At 40.5% G+C, this 20771-nt stretch overlaps 1 protein-coding gene across 1 annotated transcript in view; it reads right to left on the bottom strand.

Moving 5' to 3' along the window:
* snd1 (staphylococcal nuclease and tudor domain containing 1) overlaps positions 1 to 20771 on the bottom strand; it is a 180072-nt gene that overhangs the window by 28150 nt on the left and 131151 nt on the right. The window contains exon 18 of the mRNA XM_067582365.1: positions 12871 to 13012. Within this exon, the coding sequence (XP_067438466.1) occupies positions 12871 to 13012 (142 nt within the window). The remainder of the gene's footprint in view (positions 1 to 12870; positions 13013 to 20771) is intronic.

The raw sequence follows: 20771 nt of genomic DNA, 5'->3' as shown, positions 1-20771 counted from the left end.
CATGGGAACCTGGATTTCTTGGCTATGTATATGCTTAACTGGGTTTTAAACTGTTGTTTTTTTGGGGGGTTAGCCTTTATTGCACTGCAATTCATCAGTACATGCTAGTCATACAAAACATATTGACTAGGACTGGGAAAGAATGCATCCTCATAGCCAAAACTAAACTGACACAAAAACAAACAAGTGTCAATAAGTGTTTCTGTGCACACATGTACAGAAACACTGTGTACTCTCATACTGCAGAGCCTGTTGTCTCACTGTGCCTTCGGTCCAAATGCTCCGACCAGAAAAAAATAAGTAGCATCATGTATTACTAATGCACTCCAAATATGCCAGCCTTAAGTAAAAAATAAGAAGGACAAACCTGATTACTGACCATCTGTGGGTTTTAAAATAACCAGCTTAATGCAGCGCAGGTAAATACATTTCCCGAAGTCTTCACCTGATTTCTCCCACTAACCTGATTCTTCTTGTGTACACGTAAATGTAGCTGTGTGTGTGTGTGTGTGTGTCTGTGTGTAAAATTAGTTAGTTCTGCTTACTATGCATGTTACTATAAAACAAACAGCTTGGAGGCAGGCAGTGCAGCAGTACAGGCTCACCTTGAAATACACACCTCTCTTTACTCCTTTATGGATGCTGTGCGCTGTCATTAACACCTAATATTATTTCTGCTTGTGCGGAACAAGAACATATAAATAATTATGCTGTTTTCCCTGGGTTATCTGCGCTGAGAGACAGCCAGGCAGCTGTCAACCAACAGCAGACAGCAAACCTTCATTAGCACGATGTCAAACTCTGAGGAAAAACACTGATGAGGGGTACGGAGGGATTTAGAGTGTGATGGAAAAAGTGGGAGCTCAGTTTGATTGTGGAGGGGAGGGGGGGGGGGGGGGGGGGGGGTCAGGGGGATTGGGGTGTCCAAACACCTCATTGGCCACCCACTGCTACACCAACTGCTGATGAATGCAGTGAGGGGAATAGGAGTATAAATACACGTACACACATACACACCAAACAGACGCATCCTCAGCGTTTTGTAGAGAAAGCAGCTTTTGGAAAACATGTCAGATGAATTGCTTCCCGAAAACCCCTCACATCAGACACACAAACACACAGAGGCGTTGTGGTTACATCATTATGCTCCGGCTTTGCCACAGCGGCTTGGTGCAGACTTAGTGGAATGGCATCGGGCTACAGCCGTCACAGCCTGTCTAATTTCAAAAAGTTAGTGTGTGTCTTATTCCTTCTCAGAGTGTGTGGTGTATATGTATGCATATTTACACACATCCACTTATATATTTATTTCTGTTCCTGGGCCATGTTCCACTTTGGGTTGAAAGAGAGCTGAATAAATGACACATGAGCTTGAAGAGGGTTCTACCTGCTATAAATGTTATACAGTATATATTCACATGCATGAAGCCTTAATGGATGAGTCCTCTTGGACCAGCCTAATTAGAAAATGCTTTATTCATGTAAATGGTAAATGCAGGATTGAGTGACTGTATGGAGGAGCATCTATAATATGCAAAACATTATTTTGGGAAAAGGCCAGATCGTGAACAGCGCCCTGGTCAGCTGACGAGACCGCTAAATCTCTGCATAAAAGTCTTCCGACAGCCGATTCTTTGCTGTTAAATCAGGTTGTCTGCTAAAACGCTCTAGTACGCCATCATGCTACTAGCTTTGAATTACACTTTAATTGCAGTCATGCTGCTGCTGCTCCTAATCATGCTTCTTTCTCCCACATGCAGCGTGCCGACGAGCTGTTACTGTTTGTGCTGATTTCTCATGCACAAATATCTCGCTTGGAGCCGGCTGAAGAAGCTCTGAAGGCATTCATGTCTGCCTCTTTTTTTTTTTATGATTTTTTTTTTTTCTTTTTTGCCGAACTGATCTGTTTAAAGTGATTTTCACACAGACTGTACAGTATGTTCCCGAGTAGCCAAAATTTGTTTCGTTTCCTGCAAGGCAGCACTGATCTCTGCAATGTGTATCTGACAAGCATCATCACAGACATACTATGATATTCCATGGTTAGCTAAGATTAACATATTTAATCCACATGTATCTATGGCACTGATGGACTTTTACAGTTTGTTGCTTTTATTTTCACTGATGCTCTGGTATTTGGTACAGCATGCATTATAAATCTTGAGAGCTTTTTTTTCTCATGTTTCACTGCAGGGCGATTAAAAGACACTTTGACTATGTGTGTACTGATATAACTATTCCATATGTTTACTTTGTGGTCTGGAAACACACACACACACTAGACTTTATAAAGGCTCTGGTTGGGGTTTTGCAGTCAAAGGGGCACTGACACTGTTGTGTTATGGATCACCAATTTTAACAAGGTGATTTATGATCTGCTGTGACCCATAGATTCACTCCAATTACTTCCAAGTCAAGTCCAGTCACACTTTAACAATAAATCCATGTTCATCCACTGACTGACATGCCTCCTGACTCGTTAATTCTTCTCCTAAAAACATTTCTCCTGAAGTCCTTCTGTGCTGTCTTTTATAATTTGGTTCATGATTACATTTTTTTTTTAAAATGTGTTTATTCTATCTTCAATTTACAATGACAAATCAACTCATCAATTTATGATGCTTACACTGTTGACAGATCAATATGTGGAACTCTGAATGCATACTTATTTACCAAACACATTTCTTGTAACACACTGACAGCTTTAGCCCTTCCTTGTTGCAGACAGCATCCTGACATAGTAGTAAACTGACATCTTTTAATTTATACACCTTTCTTCCTTGTGTGTGCTCCTGAGCATTTTATAATGTCCACATTTGCAAACTGCAAGTTGTGTTTGATTTAGTATGCAGGGTGTGCCTCATGCATTATCAATATTCTCTGTAGGGATATACAGGTCTAATTTGCTGTGCCGGCTTCTTGGACGAAGGTGGGCTGGCTGTGGGGTTACGAATTTATCACAAGCACATCATCCATGTGTGTAGATTTAAGTCCTGCTGATTGCTTGTCAAGAGAGGCACGGTAAGAAAATTACCTACGGAACTACGCCATATCACAACACAAAGTAATAGGCAGGAAATGAAGACATGTGCAAGGACACACACACACACACACACACACACAGCCGACTACAATAAAGACACAGCTCTGACTGCAGTCAGCATCCGAGTAAACCGAAATGAGCTTTACATGCTGCAGGCGAGCACAGAGAGAAAATCTGGGCCCACTGGGGTCAACTGCGCAAATTCTTATGCAAGTGAAGCATCCCAGTGAAATTCTGAAGAATGTGAACAGTCACATTAGAGAGCAAGTACAGCTAGGACACTCAGTCTGCATTACAGTGGCAGATTCCTGTTTAATGTTGGCATAAAGACAACTAAATATCTGCATGCAGAAGGGGTAAACCATGTCGAGCGTGAGTGCTCATTTTTGTGTTCAAGGGAGAGCCAAAGCGATGATCCAAAAAACAGCCAACCACTGACTGTGTCTGATGCTGGCCAATTTCTCTCTGTCTTCATCTCTTTATTCCTCTATTGTTGTTTTTTTCACCCTCGTTCTGTAATTTGTTTATACACCATTATGGCTGCAGCTGTTTGTAAATCATATATAATTACATTGTGAATGCCCAGTGCAGAGTGAGGAAGCGATTAGGCTTAAAAACAAGAAAACAATGGAGAATGAGAGAGAGAGAAAGAAAGGAAGAAAGAAAGAGAGAGAGGGTCGAGAGACTGACAACGGTTTTACAGGTTGGTTATGATCGTATTTGATTACATTGCGGCACACGGTGTGTGAGCAGAGACAAGGGGTGGGGGGGGGACAAAAAGCCAATGAAAACAGTGAATCATGTGCCCTTTTGCTACGCATCCCAAGGCCGTACTGAATTCTATTAAGCTGTTTACGAAAGCCATTAAACCACAGAAGGGTAAATAATCACAATATGACAGAGACAGAGGCCAACAGAGCAATGGTTGCTTATGAAAGCATTCTAATTTCCTAGCTTATAAGAATTAAGAGACAAAGTGGAGTGCCGCTATGAAAAGGACACCTGCCGGGGAAACAAGCGACTGGAGAGGATCCGGAAATATAAACCTGGCTGTAATTGACTATAATTTATGACGGAAGGAGAGGAAGGCAACAACTCGAGGAGTGATACACAGTCAAACTGAGGCTGACGCACAAATATTTTTTTTTTTACATTGATATTCCTTAGAAACACTGCTAAGCCTTTGCTGTGTGCCCAAACCTACTGGTCAAAGACTCATGGATAGTACATCATTCATCTACCATCTGAGAGATTCACAGCCACTGAACAGAGCTTTGTGCTTTAGCTCACCTGTTAGTTTGGAGTGTTAAATATGCATGAGGTTTGGACAGGCTTTATCCTCTGCGGTATGGGAATGGCTGCGTTTCAGGACATGCGAGCAACACTTCAAAGGTAAAAGGCCGCACTGACAAACAACAAAACACAGGCTGGGTACAGTATGTACTGGCTTGGGAGGCCTGCATTTGTGTGTGCAAGCAAACACACAGCTGTTGTAAGTCTAATGCCCCCTGTGGTTGGTCAACAAAGAACCGGCGCTCACCCAGGGATGTTTGTACATTTTCTGAAGACACAGTGTGACAAGCAGGGAGCTAAGACAAGAGAAAGGCCATTTACTCCCCTTCCTGAGTCATGTTTAAAGTGGTGTCAGCATCTGCCGAGCGTTGAGGGAGGTCGCTATAAAAAACAAATGATCCCCCCTGCTTGACTAATGCTGCTCCACTCCCGCTAGAGAGTAATATGGATTATATCTCATGCGATACCCCCCTACCACCACCAATTACCCTGTTTCATTCTATCCTTCCCGGCAGTCTGGAGCCTTTTACTGCAAATTATTGTTTCTGTAATTGGAAAAGCCATCACAGAAAAATCTAAACAGAGACAGCATCTGTGGCTCCCTTTTTGAATCAGTCTGTTCCTCTCTCAGCTACCTGTCGAGCCTCATTGACTGCAGCTAATGCCCTGTTTGGATTGTGAGGAGTCCAAATATACTCATAAGATGGCCCTGTGCAACATTTGGGGAAGAGGATCGAGGGGGGGGAGGGATGTGGGGGGAGATGAGGCTGGCCAATTTCGAAGAGAACCCCATTTGGACCTATAAGTGGCTCACCACTGCGAAAAGTGTCATTCAGCCATTCAGCTTTAGGTAATAGACCCAGAAGTTGACATTAGTGCAAATCATGCTCGCTGGGATAGTGCAGGATGTGAATGAAGATGCTTATTTTCCACCTGAAAATCAAAAGCTTCCCACCTCAAACCGACAGGTGAGCTGACCTTTTAGAAGCTAAGTTGCGTATCTAATTTAATAATGAATGCCTTGGGAGGGGGAAGATCGCCCAGGCAGGGTCTGACCTCTAAATATTGCATCTGCTGCAGTGGCAGGGAGCTGTGAAAGTGAAAAACAGCAGCATCGACTCGGCTGTTTCAACTTTCATTCACATGCTTGATTACTTTGTTCACTGTAGGTATATAGTTGAATTGAACTCCAACAAGACCTTGTACACATTTCAACTAAATAAAATATGAGACCTAGAAAGGCAGATGGACAAAGATACAATAAACATTAACACAATTTTATTTCGCCTCTGGAAAAAGTACACTGGATTTAAAATTATCGCAGCTTTAGTTGTAGGATCTCTGCATCCATATGAGGAGAATAATAGTGAAATTAAAACCTTTCCTATCTGATTTGATGGGGCCATCAGACTATTTAACAATCATGAATACAATTGTCATACTTAGTTGCTTGGTTGCAATTCTTTTGTCTGAAAGTCTGCTGCACTCCAAAATATATATATATATTTTTCATTTTACATTTAGTTTCTCTCCTTCATTGTTTTAATTAGACTGTTCAACAAAAGAACTCACAAGATTAACAGAAAAGAAAAAACTTTCTGAAACACCTTTGATAAAGTAGTTTCATAATGCACTTGTATAGGAGTTAATTATCTCAACTCAACCCCTGCCTGACTTTGGCTTGATGCCCACAGTGTCAACAGAAAGATATCTCATCCAAAATAAAAAAAAATAACAAATAAAACAGCAAAGACAGCTTTGCGACGATGATGTCTAAATGTGCACCCTTTTTTTTTTTTTTTTTATTAAGCTCAATTGTATTAAGTAATCATCACTCGGCAGCCTTGACATGACAGCCAATTAGTGGGCCACTCACCCTGATCAATATGAATTGCTACAGTAATTCTCATGTCCTCTTATTGAAATCAACACCCTGAATAGCACAGTTACTGTGGCAACTTGCCTCCACTTAATATAGAAATAGACATGAAAAGAGAGATACTGACGCTATGATACAGTGAGATCACTGTAGGGAGGCCATATTGGCTGAAGATGTCTTACATTAAAGAGGAAACCAACACAAAGAGGGAACAAGTTATTATGCCTATATGAAAATTCTCAATTGGCGATACAGATGACAAGTCTGTAAAAAAGATAAGATTAAAACATAACATTTAAAAGTAATGGAGTTTAGTTTCAAAAGACAGAAAATGGTCTGGTTTGAAGTCTAGCCAGAGAGAGAACAGCTCCCCTGCTTGCCTTGCTCCATCAGTAACTGGGTCCAGCATCATTAGGTGATGAACAGCTGCTGTGTGTAAAAGGTAGAAGTGTGAATAATGTGGACGGAGTGGCACCTGGTTGGGGGGAACGACTCCACTCATTATGAGTCTGTATGGGTGCCAGGAAACAAGCACTAGACAGGATGTACCGCCAACTGTGCTGCAGCTGAGGCTTGGGGTGGGCAGAAAATGTGTGTTTGTCGGTCGAGGCCGGGCTTACCAATCCAGTCCCACGGAGGTGACAACTGAGTGAGGTCCAAATCAGGGGGAGGCTGCGAGCTAGGCAAAGAAAACCTTGTAGGAATGTTGCCCAGTGATACAGTCTGTAGGCCAGGACAGCCCATGCAGGCTGGAGCTGACATGCCTGAGTGTTGTAACTAACTCATACACGATAATTAGGTGTGTGTGTATCAGACGTCGTGCTGAGGACATGGCAAGGTAAACCCAATCGTAAATTAGTCCATACTGTAGCTGCATCCTAATATGGACATCAATCAACAACTGCAACTTGGATTGCCACATCTCATTAAACTTCACAAAGAGAGAAAAACACAGCCTGTTTTTTGTTTTTTGGCATTTCTGTATTATAATTTCTTGTTACTTATTGGCTGACATATACTCTAATACCAATACTGTATATCTGCAGTATATTAAGATTTATCTGTCTAGCTCAACTGGAACCCTCCTTAAACTAGTACATGTACAACTAGGACTTTTGCCACAGCTTACAAGTTTGTGAGGTAACTTATACTCTTGTATTGTGTCTTTGATTAAAACAATTACAAAAGTGGCAGAGCAGAGATCCAATATTCAGGTTGTAGCCATTATAGATACACACCCATTAAGAATTCAGGGCTATATTTAGGTAGTTTTTAATTATGTCAACTCTCCAGCATAGTGGCAAACCAAAAACAGTGTACAGTACAGAGTTACTTCCTCCCCCTGTGCCTGGAGTGGCCTCTGTCTTTTAGTGTCCAAGGTCACACAGATCTATGCAGGTCCCTCTCTGACAGTAATTACATATTGCCTCCAGAGAGAGAGAGCAACATACACAAGGAAAATAGGGAGAGAAAAGAGAGACAGTGGTACGAGGGAGAGATAATGTGTGCGGAGAGGAAACTGAGACAATGAGAGATAAACGAATACAGTAACAGATAAAGACCCTTAAAATGAACTGAGGATTAAAGGGTGCAATCCCTCAAGCTTCTCAGTGACTTGGAAAAACCATTCCTAACGTGAAATTAATCACTTATCGAGCTTATGTAACGATATCCATACATGAAAAAAACCCACACTTAAGAGTTATTAAATGTGAATAATTAAAATGGGGAAAAAGGGTCAAACACAGAGCGCTTAGGACCCCAGGAGAATTAAAAGATATTACAAACTGCATTTTCTCCACAACGCTTGACAATCGTTAAGAAGATAAAAGCATGACGATTATTTCATGGGCCTACAAATGTCCGTTCAAGTGCGCAAGCCCTTACCAGATCACAATAAATAAATAAATAAATAAATAAATATGTAAGTAAATAAATAAATGCAGGACTATAAAACAGCCACAACTCCCACATGGTTAATGGTTTGGAAACTGCATCTAAATATTAATGGCTGTAATCTTGCTGTTTTTAAAACGTACTGTCTGCTTTTTCATGCTGGTTACAACATCAGGTTCTATTTCTCTACTCTAGTCCTCATTATCAGTAAAATAAGTGAACAATCTGCTGCCATCTTTCTAAAACGATATAGTGCATACTGCAGTCAAATGTAAACTAATTCTGTATCATTCTCATTTCTATTTAATGTTATCTGCTGTGTATGTCGGACAATCTACCATATTTATAACACCAAAGTCTCACTAGTGTGCAATTTTTCTTTTTGTTAGATAAAATAAAAACACTCATATTTTCAAAACCCTAGTAATTTCTACCCTATGCTCATTATCGTTAGTATTATCCTACCACCTGGAATATTTTGCAGCTCCTCTTTTCTTCTTGCTGCTGTGACACTTTCATTTTCCTTTGTGCAAATCAATAAAGTTAATCTTATCTTATTGAGGCAATGGCTGAAACAAATGGGGGCTTAACTGCAGGCAGAAAAATGACTTTCCCAGCCAGCCCCAGCTGTATTTTTAATCATTTTTGGTCCTATAAATATAGGTACCTTTCATGATTAGTTTTATGCTCAGAATAAAAGCTAGACAGACAGACAGATGGATTACATTACAGATCACAAGTACATAAAGTAAATAAATAAGTACTTAAACACAGCCGCTATGATGAATAAGCAGAAAGACTAAAGAATGGATGAGTGGGGATATGGACTGACAGTCCAGTTATAATAAATAACACAGTAATACATACTTTGTTATTACAGAGAGACCATATGTAAACATGTTTACATAGGATTAGCATGCTAGGCTAACAGTCCATAAGCTGTTTGACTTAATATCCACTCTGTGACGTCTTTCAGAGCACACAAACAAACACAAACACACCTGTTACCTACCCAGCATGGTGCTGTTAAACCGGAGACACCGCAACTAAATCTTATTTTCATACAGTCTATGGGCTACATGCAGCACAGCACGGCTATGCTAACAATGCTAGCCATGCTAACTAGCTGCTAGCTGCTGTACAGGCTAATGAAATTGGATCCATTGCATCTCTTTGTGGGTTGGTGCTCCTGTCAGTGTCGGAGCCTCAGTGTGAGATGGCCGGTAAATATGTGTTTTTAAGACTTATTTCAGAGCTGTGCTCCCTCTCAGTCCCACAAGGTACCGAAATTTGGCACCAACTGATCTACCATGAATTGGTACTTCGTAGTACTGATGTAATTCGGTCGGTACCCTTAAAAGTACCGAGTTTGGTACCCAACCCTAGCTAACATACATCATCATTATGGTGTCAGAAGCAAAGCTGTAACTATATTGTTTTATTCCCTCAATCAAGTTGCTTTCAGTGGGGTTTGCTCCTAGCTTCCAAACTGAACATCAGGGGAGACAGACCAGGGAAAAGCCAGTTGTGCTGCCTGTAGTAAGTGCGCAATGCCTAAAGGATGTTCAAGGAGTACTCAATGAAAGTGTTGCCTCCATCTGGGAAATGTGCTAAAAACACTGACTGAATTTTGATTAGCTGATCTTAGTTGCTAGCTGTGTAATGGGAGAAAATCGGCAGGTGTGGTGGTTGTGAACAATCAAACTTTGATTACATAATGTGGGTCGTGGAAGGTACATTTTTGTTAAGGATGCATCATGCAGATTCAACTGTGATAACTTTATAAGCAGTGGTTTGCCGGTAATTGTATTTGAAATGTTAATGCAAATGTTAATGCAACCTCTAGCAGTGCATCTCCCACATTCAAACAATAATGTGACTTGGATTATGAGATTGTGCTGTTCATAATATTGCATCCATCCCCTCTTTGTAATTATCAATACTTCAAAGGACATTACTTGACAGACATGATTCGTTAGAAGTTAATTGGTATGGCCAAGTGCATCTATTATACATACTTAACATTAACTGTGGCACAAACATTACAACGACTCTGATGTTAATGTGAAGTCTTGCGTTGTCATCATCTGCAATCACAAAAGTATTTATGAAATTGTGCCTCTGTGCCTCTGCTTCCAAGCTTATCTGAGTAAACAAATTCCTACACTTCAGTAATTGAGGGAAGATACGGGGTTGGGGTTGCATGCAATGATATTGCAAAGCACTCAGCTTGTATGATTTTACAGGCCATAACACTCTAACACTTTCATGTGCTCTTCAAGGGGTTGGTATGACTTAATGTAGCTTTGAGGAAGCGTCAGCAAAAATGAAAGAGACGAAGGGAGAAAAAGAGGTGGAGGACGGCGGGGAGGGGCAAACAGCCTGATAGAAAGGGAGATGAGGAGAGGGAGGCAGGGGGTGAGGACCGGTCAGGTTTTGCTTCCCTGCTGAGAATAACACTTTTTTTTTTTTTTTAACTAGCACATAAGCCCTCTTGGTGGAAGAACACGGGCCAATTAAAGGAAAAAATAAATAAATAAACCGGCCCCAGCATTGCTGGATCATCTAAAATCAAGCCTTTATATGAGAAAAGATTAAATAACTCACAGCTCTCCTGTCAGAATACACTGAGAACAGCAATATAAAAAATGCAGTTTGTGTACAATTTCTTTAAATGCAACACTTAGGTTGCTACTGAGAGAAAGTTGTAAATGCTTTGCATCTTGCTGTTTCCCCAAGTCCCTTATAGATATACAGTGTTTATGAGAAATATGCTAAAAATCAATAAAAAACACTTTGATTTGCTCTTTCATGTGTAGCTTGAGCACAGTATGTTTCCCAGAAGCCCCTAAACTCCAACCATGTTTTAGATATTCCATAACAGGCAAAAACTCCACTTTGCATTTCACTCTAACATTTTCCCTGCTGGCAGTAAGTGATGCTGAAGGCATTAACCCTATCTTCAGGTTAGCATGTGCCATGTATTGTACATTTCAGCCTCTTCCCAGTGACATGTGATTTTGATCAGTGATAAAACCTTGCACATAACCTCCACACCCCTACTGACTTGCAGGAGTGTGGAGCTGCAGGAGCCAGAGGCGCTGTAAGGGCTTTAGATTTGAATCTACAGCTTGTGGCAAGAAGATGAATAGAAGATTGTATGTGCACACTTAGAAACACCTGGAGGTTTTAAGGAACAGTGTTAAACTGCGTGTCTAGTAAAAGGAAAGAAAGGTAGGGGGCTTTTAAAAGAACAACTGGGGTCAAAATCCTTTCCACACTCATATGTGATTGGATTAGTATGGTGCAAGTGATGCTTAGGCTCAGATTGGCAGTAGGTGAAGGCAAATTAATTTATTATGGCGGTGAGGCAAATTAAGAGGTGGCCAAAGTCAATTTCATGGCCTCTGACAGTCGGCTGCCAGCGAAGCCAGATGTGGGGGGCGGCTGACAGAGGAAGACCTCAGCATCCTGCACCACTCACACACACAAACTGGCAGACGATGAAGGGACAGTGATTGGCATGAAGGCTTCAGATCTGTTCCAGCTAGTTTGTGAATGCAGGTTTGAGTGTCACTGTGTGTTTTCTGAGTGTGTAATTGTGTGTTACAATATTTAAGTCACAAAATTCATGGAGTCCAGGACAGGGTGATTGAAATTCTTATTCTTATACTATACTTCAAGGTTCAAAATATGGTCACATTGAGTCAGAAAAGGCCAAAACATATGCTTTTTGGCTATATTACATCTCTGTAAACATTGCTTTGGATTATTTCTGAAAAGATGATTCTATTCTGTTATTACATGACCATTAAAATATTAAATTACCTTTGATATATTGCTAGTAACACAGAACAACTGCTCAGTGAACTGTAGCTAACTGACCAATCAGAAGCTCCTTCTTCCTTTAATTACTGTTGTTTCCTTGGACAACTTATTGTCTGACAGAAAACTGCTAAATTCTAGTACAGTGAGGGATAATAAATAGATGTGTTCACGCACTTGTAATTAAACACATATACATATGTATACACATACACACCCCTTGATTTCGTAATGGCATAAGATGGCCCATTAAGTATACTACCTGAAACACAGACCGTAACCCAGCAAAACAGAATTCAGGGAGGTATTATGTTTGCACTCATTCACATATACCCACACATACAGAGCTTGTCAGAGGGAGCAGCCATGCGGGGATACCAGGGATTGTAAGTTTTCCCATCTCCGAACTTTTCTCTTCTTTCCTCCCCCTGTCGCTGGTGACAGGAGGGGATGGTGTGATTTATTCTAGTCATTCACTAGTAATAACAAGCGGGATGTCCTTTGTTTTGTTTCTGCTGGTGGGAGGGATGCTGCAGCAAGGGATGAGGTGAATGTCTGAGTGGTAGAGATAATTGTCATTCATAAAGTCAGTCTGGTGTTAAAAGGGAATAAAAAGTGAGGGAGCCCTTGTTCGCGCCTCTGTGTGGAGAGATTGTTGATGGTAGTATTTAGTCTGGGAGTACATAAGATGATAAAATCACTGCAGCAATTTCAATTTTTATTAATTAATATTAAACTAGTTATGTTTTCTGTGTCAAATTTCATGTTTATTTGACAATACACAATATTTTAGTCTCTTGATCGGAATTTTTTAAATTATTTTTTTTATATAGTTAAAATGTCTATCATTACCCTTTTTTAATTTAAAATGGTCATGTATGCTTTCTCGCACTAACACACACACACACACACACACATCACAATCTCAAGGTACCTGTCTCTACGTCCTGGGTGTAGAAGTGCAGGGTGTCGGTGATTTCGGTGACGTATACTGGTTTGTAGTTGGCCACACGTTCCTTCTCTTCTGTTAGATGCACAACCTCCTCTACTGGTTTCTCCTCATAGTTGGCCCAGACCTACACACATAAAACATAAGACACAGACAGGTCAATGACTTCAATAAATACCAGACGTGGGAAATATAAACATGGTGCGAAGACACTTAAGATTATCATTTGAGGAAAAAACTTTAATGCAAATATGGAGAATAGATGAGCGAGACAGAACGTGACTCAAGTTAATAAGAACCAGGATGACCTTGAGAATGTCCTTGATATGTCCAGCCACTTAAAAATTATTATTTTTTCCCCATCTTGAGGCACAATTGTGATTCGCACATGTTACACTAGTGACTGATTTGGTCACATATTTATGAGAGCATCAAAATACCAAAAGGGACCAAAATATCATGCAGACATACCATGCTTTGGTATGTATTAATCACCATCAACATTCTTGATACTCATTATATATGGCCACACTTCAATTCAGAACACATATTTGTAAAGAGCTAATATTAACCTCAACAACAGTAGATATGAATATATGAAAAATATTTTCGTCTGAACAACGGCCAAGGGTAAGGAGTTGGGCTAGTTTGGCCCAAACAGTATCCATGGGACTGAAATCTGGAGTTTGACTGGTGCCTCATTCCCTTTAATTACTTGCTACTTCATGTACAACTATGTGAGGCGTATTTTCGGTTGATATCTTGCTTAACAAAACTAGGTCAAAATCTAGTATATGGCTGGACCGTGTACGGTCAAATGTGTGAAACTGGCAAATTTGTTACAGGGAGAGTCAGTGGTAGTGTCTATAATGTGAATTCCTGGGTATTAAATGTTCATCTGCAATTTTCTGTGGTGGCCCCAGTAATATTTGTTGTTAAGGTGTACTGAAGTAGCATATCACATGACATGGTTAAGCAACATTTGAGGGAAAAAAAAGGTATAAATGCAGTTGCAAGAACAATATTTTCCATTCATATCTTGGGACATTTGATTTAAAAGGAGAATTATTTTAAATTTAATTAGAACTATTCTATTTATCTGTTAACCTCCCTGCTCTTTCATCTGTTTCTATCTGTGGAAGTCTGTAAACATATGGTCTCATCCATATGTCTACATAGGATTAGCATGCTAGGCTAACAGTCTGTCAGCTGTGTGACTTTATATCCGCACCATAACATCTTTCAGAGCAAACACCATGGCTACACCTTATTTTTATAAGCACAGCACGGTACGGCTATGCTAACGATGCTAGCCATGCAAACTAGCTGCTAGCTGCTGTGCAGGCTGGTAAAATGGATCTGTTGTGTCTCCTTGTATCCATGTATTGTAACTTATTTCTGTACTGCACTCACTCTCAGTACCGCTGACAGTAAGCTGTGCTCGGGGCTCCACTGTAAACGCCTCGAGCATGTAATAGAAACTGTTTGCGCCGATTAATTTTGAAAGATCAATGGCCAATGGGGAAACTCCAACACTGGGCCGGCCGCACCAATGGTGTAACTTCATCACTCAGTGAGTCAGTGATGGACAGACATTTGGGGTTATAGGGCTGGTCTGTAGGTGGTCCAGCCAAAAATGGACTCTGAACACTGAGAAAACCACGGACATCACAGAACATGATACTTTGTGATTTAGAGTATGTGTTCCTTTAAGTATTTATAAACCAATTTGGCTGGTCCTCACTTTTGCAAGGAACTATTTAAGGATTTGGTCTTGGGTTAGCTGGTGATGACATCACAGGATTGGAAAATAATGTAGTCAATGAGGATCCTCACAAGCATAGCACAATTGGTGCGTGTGCGTGTGTGAGTAGGTTACATCCTTTCTATGCTGCATCAAGGTTAGTTCTCTTTCAGCTCCCCAGAAGAAACAGAGGGCAGGAGGCTCATTAGGGAGAAGTGCCTTGCCTTGGGCCACATATCAAACTGCATAGATGTCAGTAGATGTGTGTGTGTTTACAGAGAGCAAGGGATGCGGCAGAAAGAGTGGGTGGTTGTTAAGACTGAATACAGCATGTTTGTACACAGCTTCAAGTACAGTAATAGTATTAAGTACGTGCATGAACACACATAAAAAGGCGGTGGTCAGGATGAAAGTGAGCTAATCAACTCCCTGCAGATGCAGCGCTGGAGAAGGGGAGTGAAGGCGATGTATAGGTGGAGACAGAGAGCAAAGATGGGTGAGGAACTCAAAAGTCAAAAAGTGCAACCAAGCTTCACAACTTCTTGTGTAGCTGCAGCAGCAACACAGCTTGTTACCGTTCATTTCTGCAGGCTATTTGAGAAGTGTTTACTTTTAAAGGTTACAGAAAGAGAAGCAAAAGAAGCAGACAGATTTTTTAACAGCATAGTAATATTAGCCAATTAGGTTCTGGCTAATTATTTAACGGCATGGTATCATTGAGCTAATTTGATTAGCTACTTTTAGTGTTGTCTTTCTTTTTTTTTCCACTCTGCCTTAGCTCATCTGCAGAGCTATGCTAGTGTTAAGGCTTAGATAAACATACCCCAGGCTTTTTTTTAATATGCTGGCTCTTCAGCATGCTAAGATTATCCTTTTACCTCATTGATGTGGTGATGTACAGTGACAGGGGTTTTACAGGAGTCAACTGTCTGTATGTGCAAGCGACAGATAAATTGGTGAATGAGATTTGGATAGAGAAAAAAAATCAAAACTCACAACAAATGAAGTGCTTTCAACTCTTACCCATAAAACATGTGATGGAAGAACTAAAAGCTGTTGCCCTGCCTACCTGCTAACAAGAGATAGGGTCTTACTACCCAATTACAATCAATTATTCATCCCACAAATGCAGCAAAAAAAAGAAAAGAGCTTAAAAATAGAAAGGAAAAGGGTCGGAAGGAAGGAAGGAGGAAAGAAAGCGGGTAAGAATTCTGGGGATTGAGGGCGAGCAAGGTTAATGAAGACTGAAAATGTAGCCACGCTTCGTAAACCCCGAGATCAACCAGGATCTTTTTTTGTACGACGTTAGACAGGCATGTGCATTATTAGCACACACATATACAGATATATGCACAGTCACAAATGCTGGTATATACAGCTCCCGGTTAATAAACATGCTTCCCACATTGCAACTGAGCTGACATGGCTTGGCTGTTAATCAAACCTGCAGCACCAATTAGGGATAACGAAGATTAGAGTGTCACCATTTATTAGCCTGGTGAGCATCACAATGGCATCTTTTGGTCGGTGGGCTTATGGTTGGATTGGACATCAAGCACAGCCATAAGGGTTCTTGCTGACCTCTGACTTTGTGTTGAGTATGGATGTCACAGTGACAAGAGAGAGGTGCAAAACACAGATAGAAACGCACACTTGCCTCCCCATTGAAAGGTCTTCATGTAGCACTACATGTGCCGAACATGTGATTTGACTACTTAAGTGAAATTTCAATGGAAAGACATGAACAAAGGTGATCAGATGCAGATCTGCTCCAACAACATGTTCACAAATACAGATGCAAAGCAGTCCCTTGCTTCTCATTCAATCTGTATTTTTCTGGCACGTTTGCAAACTTGTTTGCACTGAGCCGGTTATTTAATATTTATATATTCGGCATTGTTGTGAACTGCGGTGTATTTGATCACTATGGCAACCAACAAAAGTGATATTGTTCCATTTTAGGTGTCAACTAGTGCACTACTGGACATTTGCAAATAGATGAAACTTTTGCAGCTCACAGTTGTTGTGGCACTCATTGCCGCTTAACAGCTCTACACATCTGATGCTTGTGCCTCATTGTTTAGCAGGTTAACACTGAGAACGACTGACATGCTGCTGCTTATTGTCTCTTTGACCTGAACCTGTGTCCACTCCAGTTGAAAATATTTCAACAAAAGCTGTGGTTATGTGAGTTTCATGACTCCAGTTTTTCAATGTAGAGAAACAGAAGCATTAAGGAGAGGGCCAGGTGAAAAATATGTAGAATATTTATAGTTCTGATAAATACTGAAAATATTTATTGGGAATCAGTGAGTGTAAGCTATAACACACACACTTCACACAAAAGGTGTCTGCTGTCCAATGGATATTTGTGGCCAAGACTGCAAAAAGACTCCAGTGGTTGGTGTGATTACAGCAAGATGAAAATTTGGTTCACATTGTGTCTGAGTGCACTATTAGAAACACTGTAGAGCTTCATCTCTCATCTCTCAACAAATACATGCACACACACACTGTGCCCAGGGCTGATGACCTTCCGTGAGCAGCCAACCATCCTGTTTGTTCCACTTGAATGCAGGTATGTGACTGCTGCTTCTGCTGCTACTCTGCAACTGCAGCCAGATGCTAGAGCCACCAAGCTGCCAAAGACAATGAGAGAGAGGGCGAGAGAGAGAGAGAGAGAGAGAGAGAGAGAGCGGGAGGCAGAGAGAAGAGAGAGATAGAAAGATGGGAAAAAGGAAAAAAGCGGCAGGCCATTAAGCTCAGGCTGAAAGGACAAGTCCTAATAATGGAGGCCAAGCTGAGAGAGATGGCAGGTTAGGCTGACCTTCACAACTCCCGAATGACGAAACACACTTACACCCAAGTGAGTGACAAGTGAGTCCAGTGGGGTAATGTGATGATGGAGCAAGGTTGCTCTCATGCCGCACATGGTAACTATCAGAACCATAAGGCTGAGAGAAGTGCTCAAGCATGTATGGTAGGGATTAGGCCTGTTCCCATTTCTATTTTGCAAATCTGTGTTCTTTTCTTCTCTACCTTTCATTCTCTTAATCTTTTGTTCCCCTGCTTCTTTTCTCTTGCTGCATTACACTAATCTTACACCTCCAGTCCATCACTTTATCTTCTTTTTTCAACAGTACAATGATAGGAATTGATCAACAGTTAACCATCAATCAAACAATTTTCTATGGGCAGTAATTACAACAACTCTTCAAGACACCAGCCATATTAACTTTTAACAACCAAATTGTTTTTTCAAGCAACTTAAACCAATGGATGCAAAATTGTCTGGCCCTGAAAAAGGAATACCTGCTTGCAGCCAAATTGTGGCAACAATTCACTAGCCACTAAGTCTTAATTTTCCACCTGGCACACAAAATATCTTGCTGATAGAAGACTAGCTCTTTTACAATTGGTGAAAGCTCTGCTTTGCAGAGTTAAGTGGTCTGTTGATTAGCCTGGTGGTGGTTAGTCTGAATAATTCTAACTTGATCAAGAGCATGCTAGCCTTGAGAGACTAAGCAATGGTGCTACATTCATATATTCACACATACAAGCACAGGTGGATGAATACACAGACAGATGGATGACTGAACACACACATAGTGCCAGAACGAGGGGGTGAGAGCTGGTTTGAACACTGATTAAAGGTGGCAGTGTGTCAATTTCAGTAGTGTGTGTGTGTGTGTATGGTCTGCTGAGACAAAAATTGCCATTGCTACCTTAAGTACACACTGTGTACTTTGTTAGCAGGCGAGTGCCAAGTGGCAACTACCACGGCTTGAGGCTGAAGCCACTGCGGAAATACCTTAAAGTGCAGTGCCACCGATGGCCACTAGATGCTGGCTCCAAAAAATGCCTGGCTCCAACTGACTCTTATTCAAAAAGAGTCAACTTCTTTCTAGAAATACTAAGTCATTTTTTTTCATTGAGTCTCAATTGCTAAATTCAGACAGTCTAATAAGTGTAATAAGAAGACGTATAGTAGCTTTGATGTCAGCGGGAATAGATTGACGGCTGTGATTAACAGATTCATCTGCTGCTCTCCCCGGCTCCTGGACTCGTACTGAGTTGGACTATTGATGCACTTTTTCGGTAAGTTTAATGTTACTTGATTACAATACCTGCCCTGTTAGCACAATTTAGCTGAAGTAGCTAACGTTAGCCATAGTGTGCATGCTTGGTGTATCCACTAAGCTAGTGCTTGCTTCGGTCAGAGATAGCGAGGCGTGTTTCCAGAGCATGAAAGGCAAACTCCCGAATTCCTTTTTTGGACGGTCCTTGCTCCAAATGGAAAAGATGGCTTCAAACCAGCTCCAATGCAAACCACTGGGTAACATCACCCCTTGCTACATCCATCTTTTGTATACAATCTATGTTCAGGACAAACATACACGATAGAAAAAAGACAGATAGAAAGGTTTTGGTCAAAAGGATGTGCTAGTTGTCTGAAAATGGCAATTATACACAGTTCTTACCAGAAATGCCCTTGTTGACTTTTAAGTGCCAAAAGAAACTGTAGAATTCTGTAAAATTTTTAAAGAGTAAAGTAGCAGCAGTAACTTTGTTCCCAATACTAAAATCTGGGTTTATATGCAAGCTGTTTAGAAGTGAATCTCTAAAACTGTAAGAAGTTTTCAGCATTTCGGAAAAAAAAGTTTTACACTTCTATGAAATTAAGAACACGTAGCTCCTTTTATGTTTAATCTGACACTCAGAATTGAGTGCTCCTTGAAAAGAACATTATGAGCACCACTCTAAATACAGTCTGTCTTCACAATTCCTCATTAACCTGTCTTCACATACTGCACTCACACATATAAAGCACTTGAGAGCTGCAGTACGCACACATCACTGACCTCAGATTCAAACGCATCTTAGTGGACAATGTTGCTCAACCCTCGCGACCTGTGACAAATTTGTGTAGTTCTGAAACAATGCAGCTGTCGCAAAAGAGCTGAAGCACAGAGTAATACGAGCAAGATAATATATGAGTGAGTGGTCTCGCTACTTACATGGCAACTTACATAGTTCCATTGTTAATTCATTAGCCAATCACACTTCAAGAACAACTGAAATCAATAGGAGCATGTTATTCATAAGAGTGCACTTTGTAAATTAATTTAGACCCCATTATATCCCTGATGAATCCCTTTAGAGAGAATGGTTCATTTAGTCAATGGAGGGCACGTTTTTCTTTTTGAGTCTCTCCCTGTTCACTTGTAACCTTTTTTTGGAAGATCACATCAGAGGGCTTAAAGCTACAAGTAAGAATAGAAAGGTACCACATCTACTGTGGCATCTAGCACCCTATTTAGATGCTAGGTGTCTAAACTTCACTCATACAACAATACATGAACAGATGGTATCAAAGGTATTAAAAGTAGTGAAAATTCATGAAAGGATACTTATTTAAATTAAAGTTAAACACTTCTAATCCCAAAATTCTAAATCCCGTTCCCCTAGTACTTCATGTACAACAACAGTCACCCTGAGTGGTAGAAGTGCTGCCTTTTAACTCTACATGCAGTTTCTGTTTTCAATATTCAGAATTTCCTCCATAATATTATGTAAAAAAAATCTCCACATAAATTACAACAAGCTCTAGAAAATAATTTGATTGGCATACAAAGTGAGAAAGAGCTCATCAGAAATCTGCATTGGAGTCACGTTAATAAGTGAGACAGGTTGGTGTGGCTCAAAGGTGGACGACCCTGGATGTCCTGTTGCTTGATGATGTTGTCTGTATTGACTAAACCATTAGAGTAGGGGAATGATCAACAAGACGGACAATTGCTTCATTGAGGGGCACTCTGCCTATTCACAGCTGCTATGACTATGCTGCTTTCTCATTGATGGGAATCCAAAAGTCATTGGAACTTGATCTAAAAATCACACTTTTCCACATGGCTATGGGTACTATAACAGTATGAATTTAACAATAATATAAAATAACTTTTCTTTCTGATGGCTGTATTTGGATGTTTGTTCCAATAGGTAAAATTGACTATGTTTGTGCATGTATGTTTGTTTGCTCACTCATTAATATTTAAATGCTGTCATTCATACTATTATGTAATAAATGTAATGTTATGAGGGGTTGTCAGTTAGAAAATCAGGGGATGAATGGGACCTTTAC

Source organism: Thunnus thynnus, chromosome 23 (genome assembly GCF_963924715.1).
Source record: "Thunnus thynnus chromosome 23, fThuThy2.1, whole genome shotgun sequence".
NCBI classification, from domain to species: domain Eukaryota; kingdom Metazoa; phylum Chordata; class Actinopteri; order Scombriformes; family Scombridae; genus Thunnus; species Thunnus thynnus.
The sequence above is the reverse complement of the archived record's forward strand: the minus strand, read 5'-3'. Positions and strand labels throughout refer to the sequence as shown.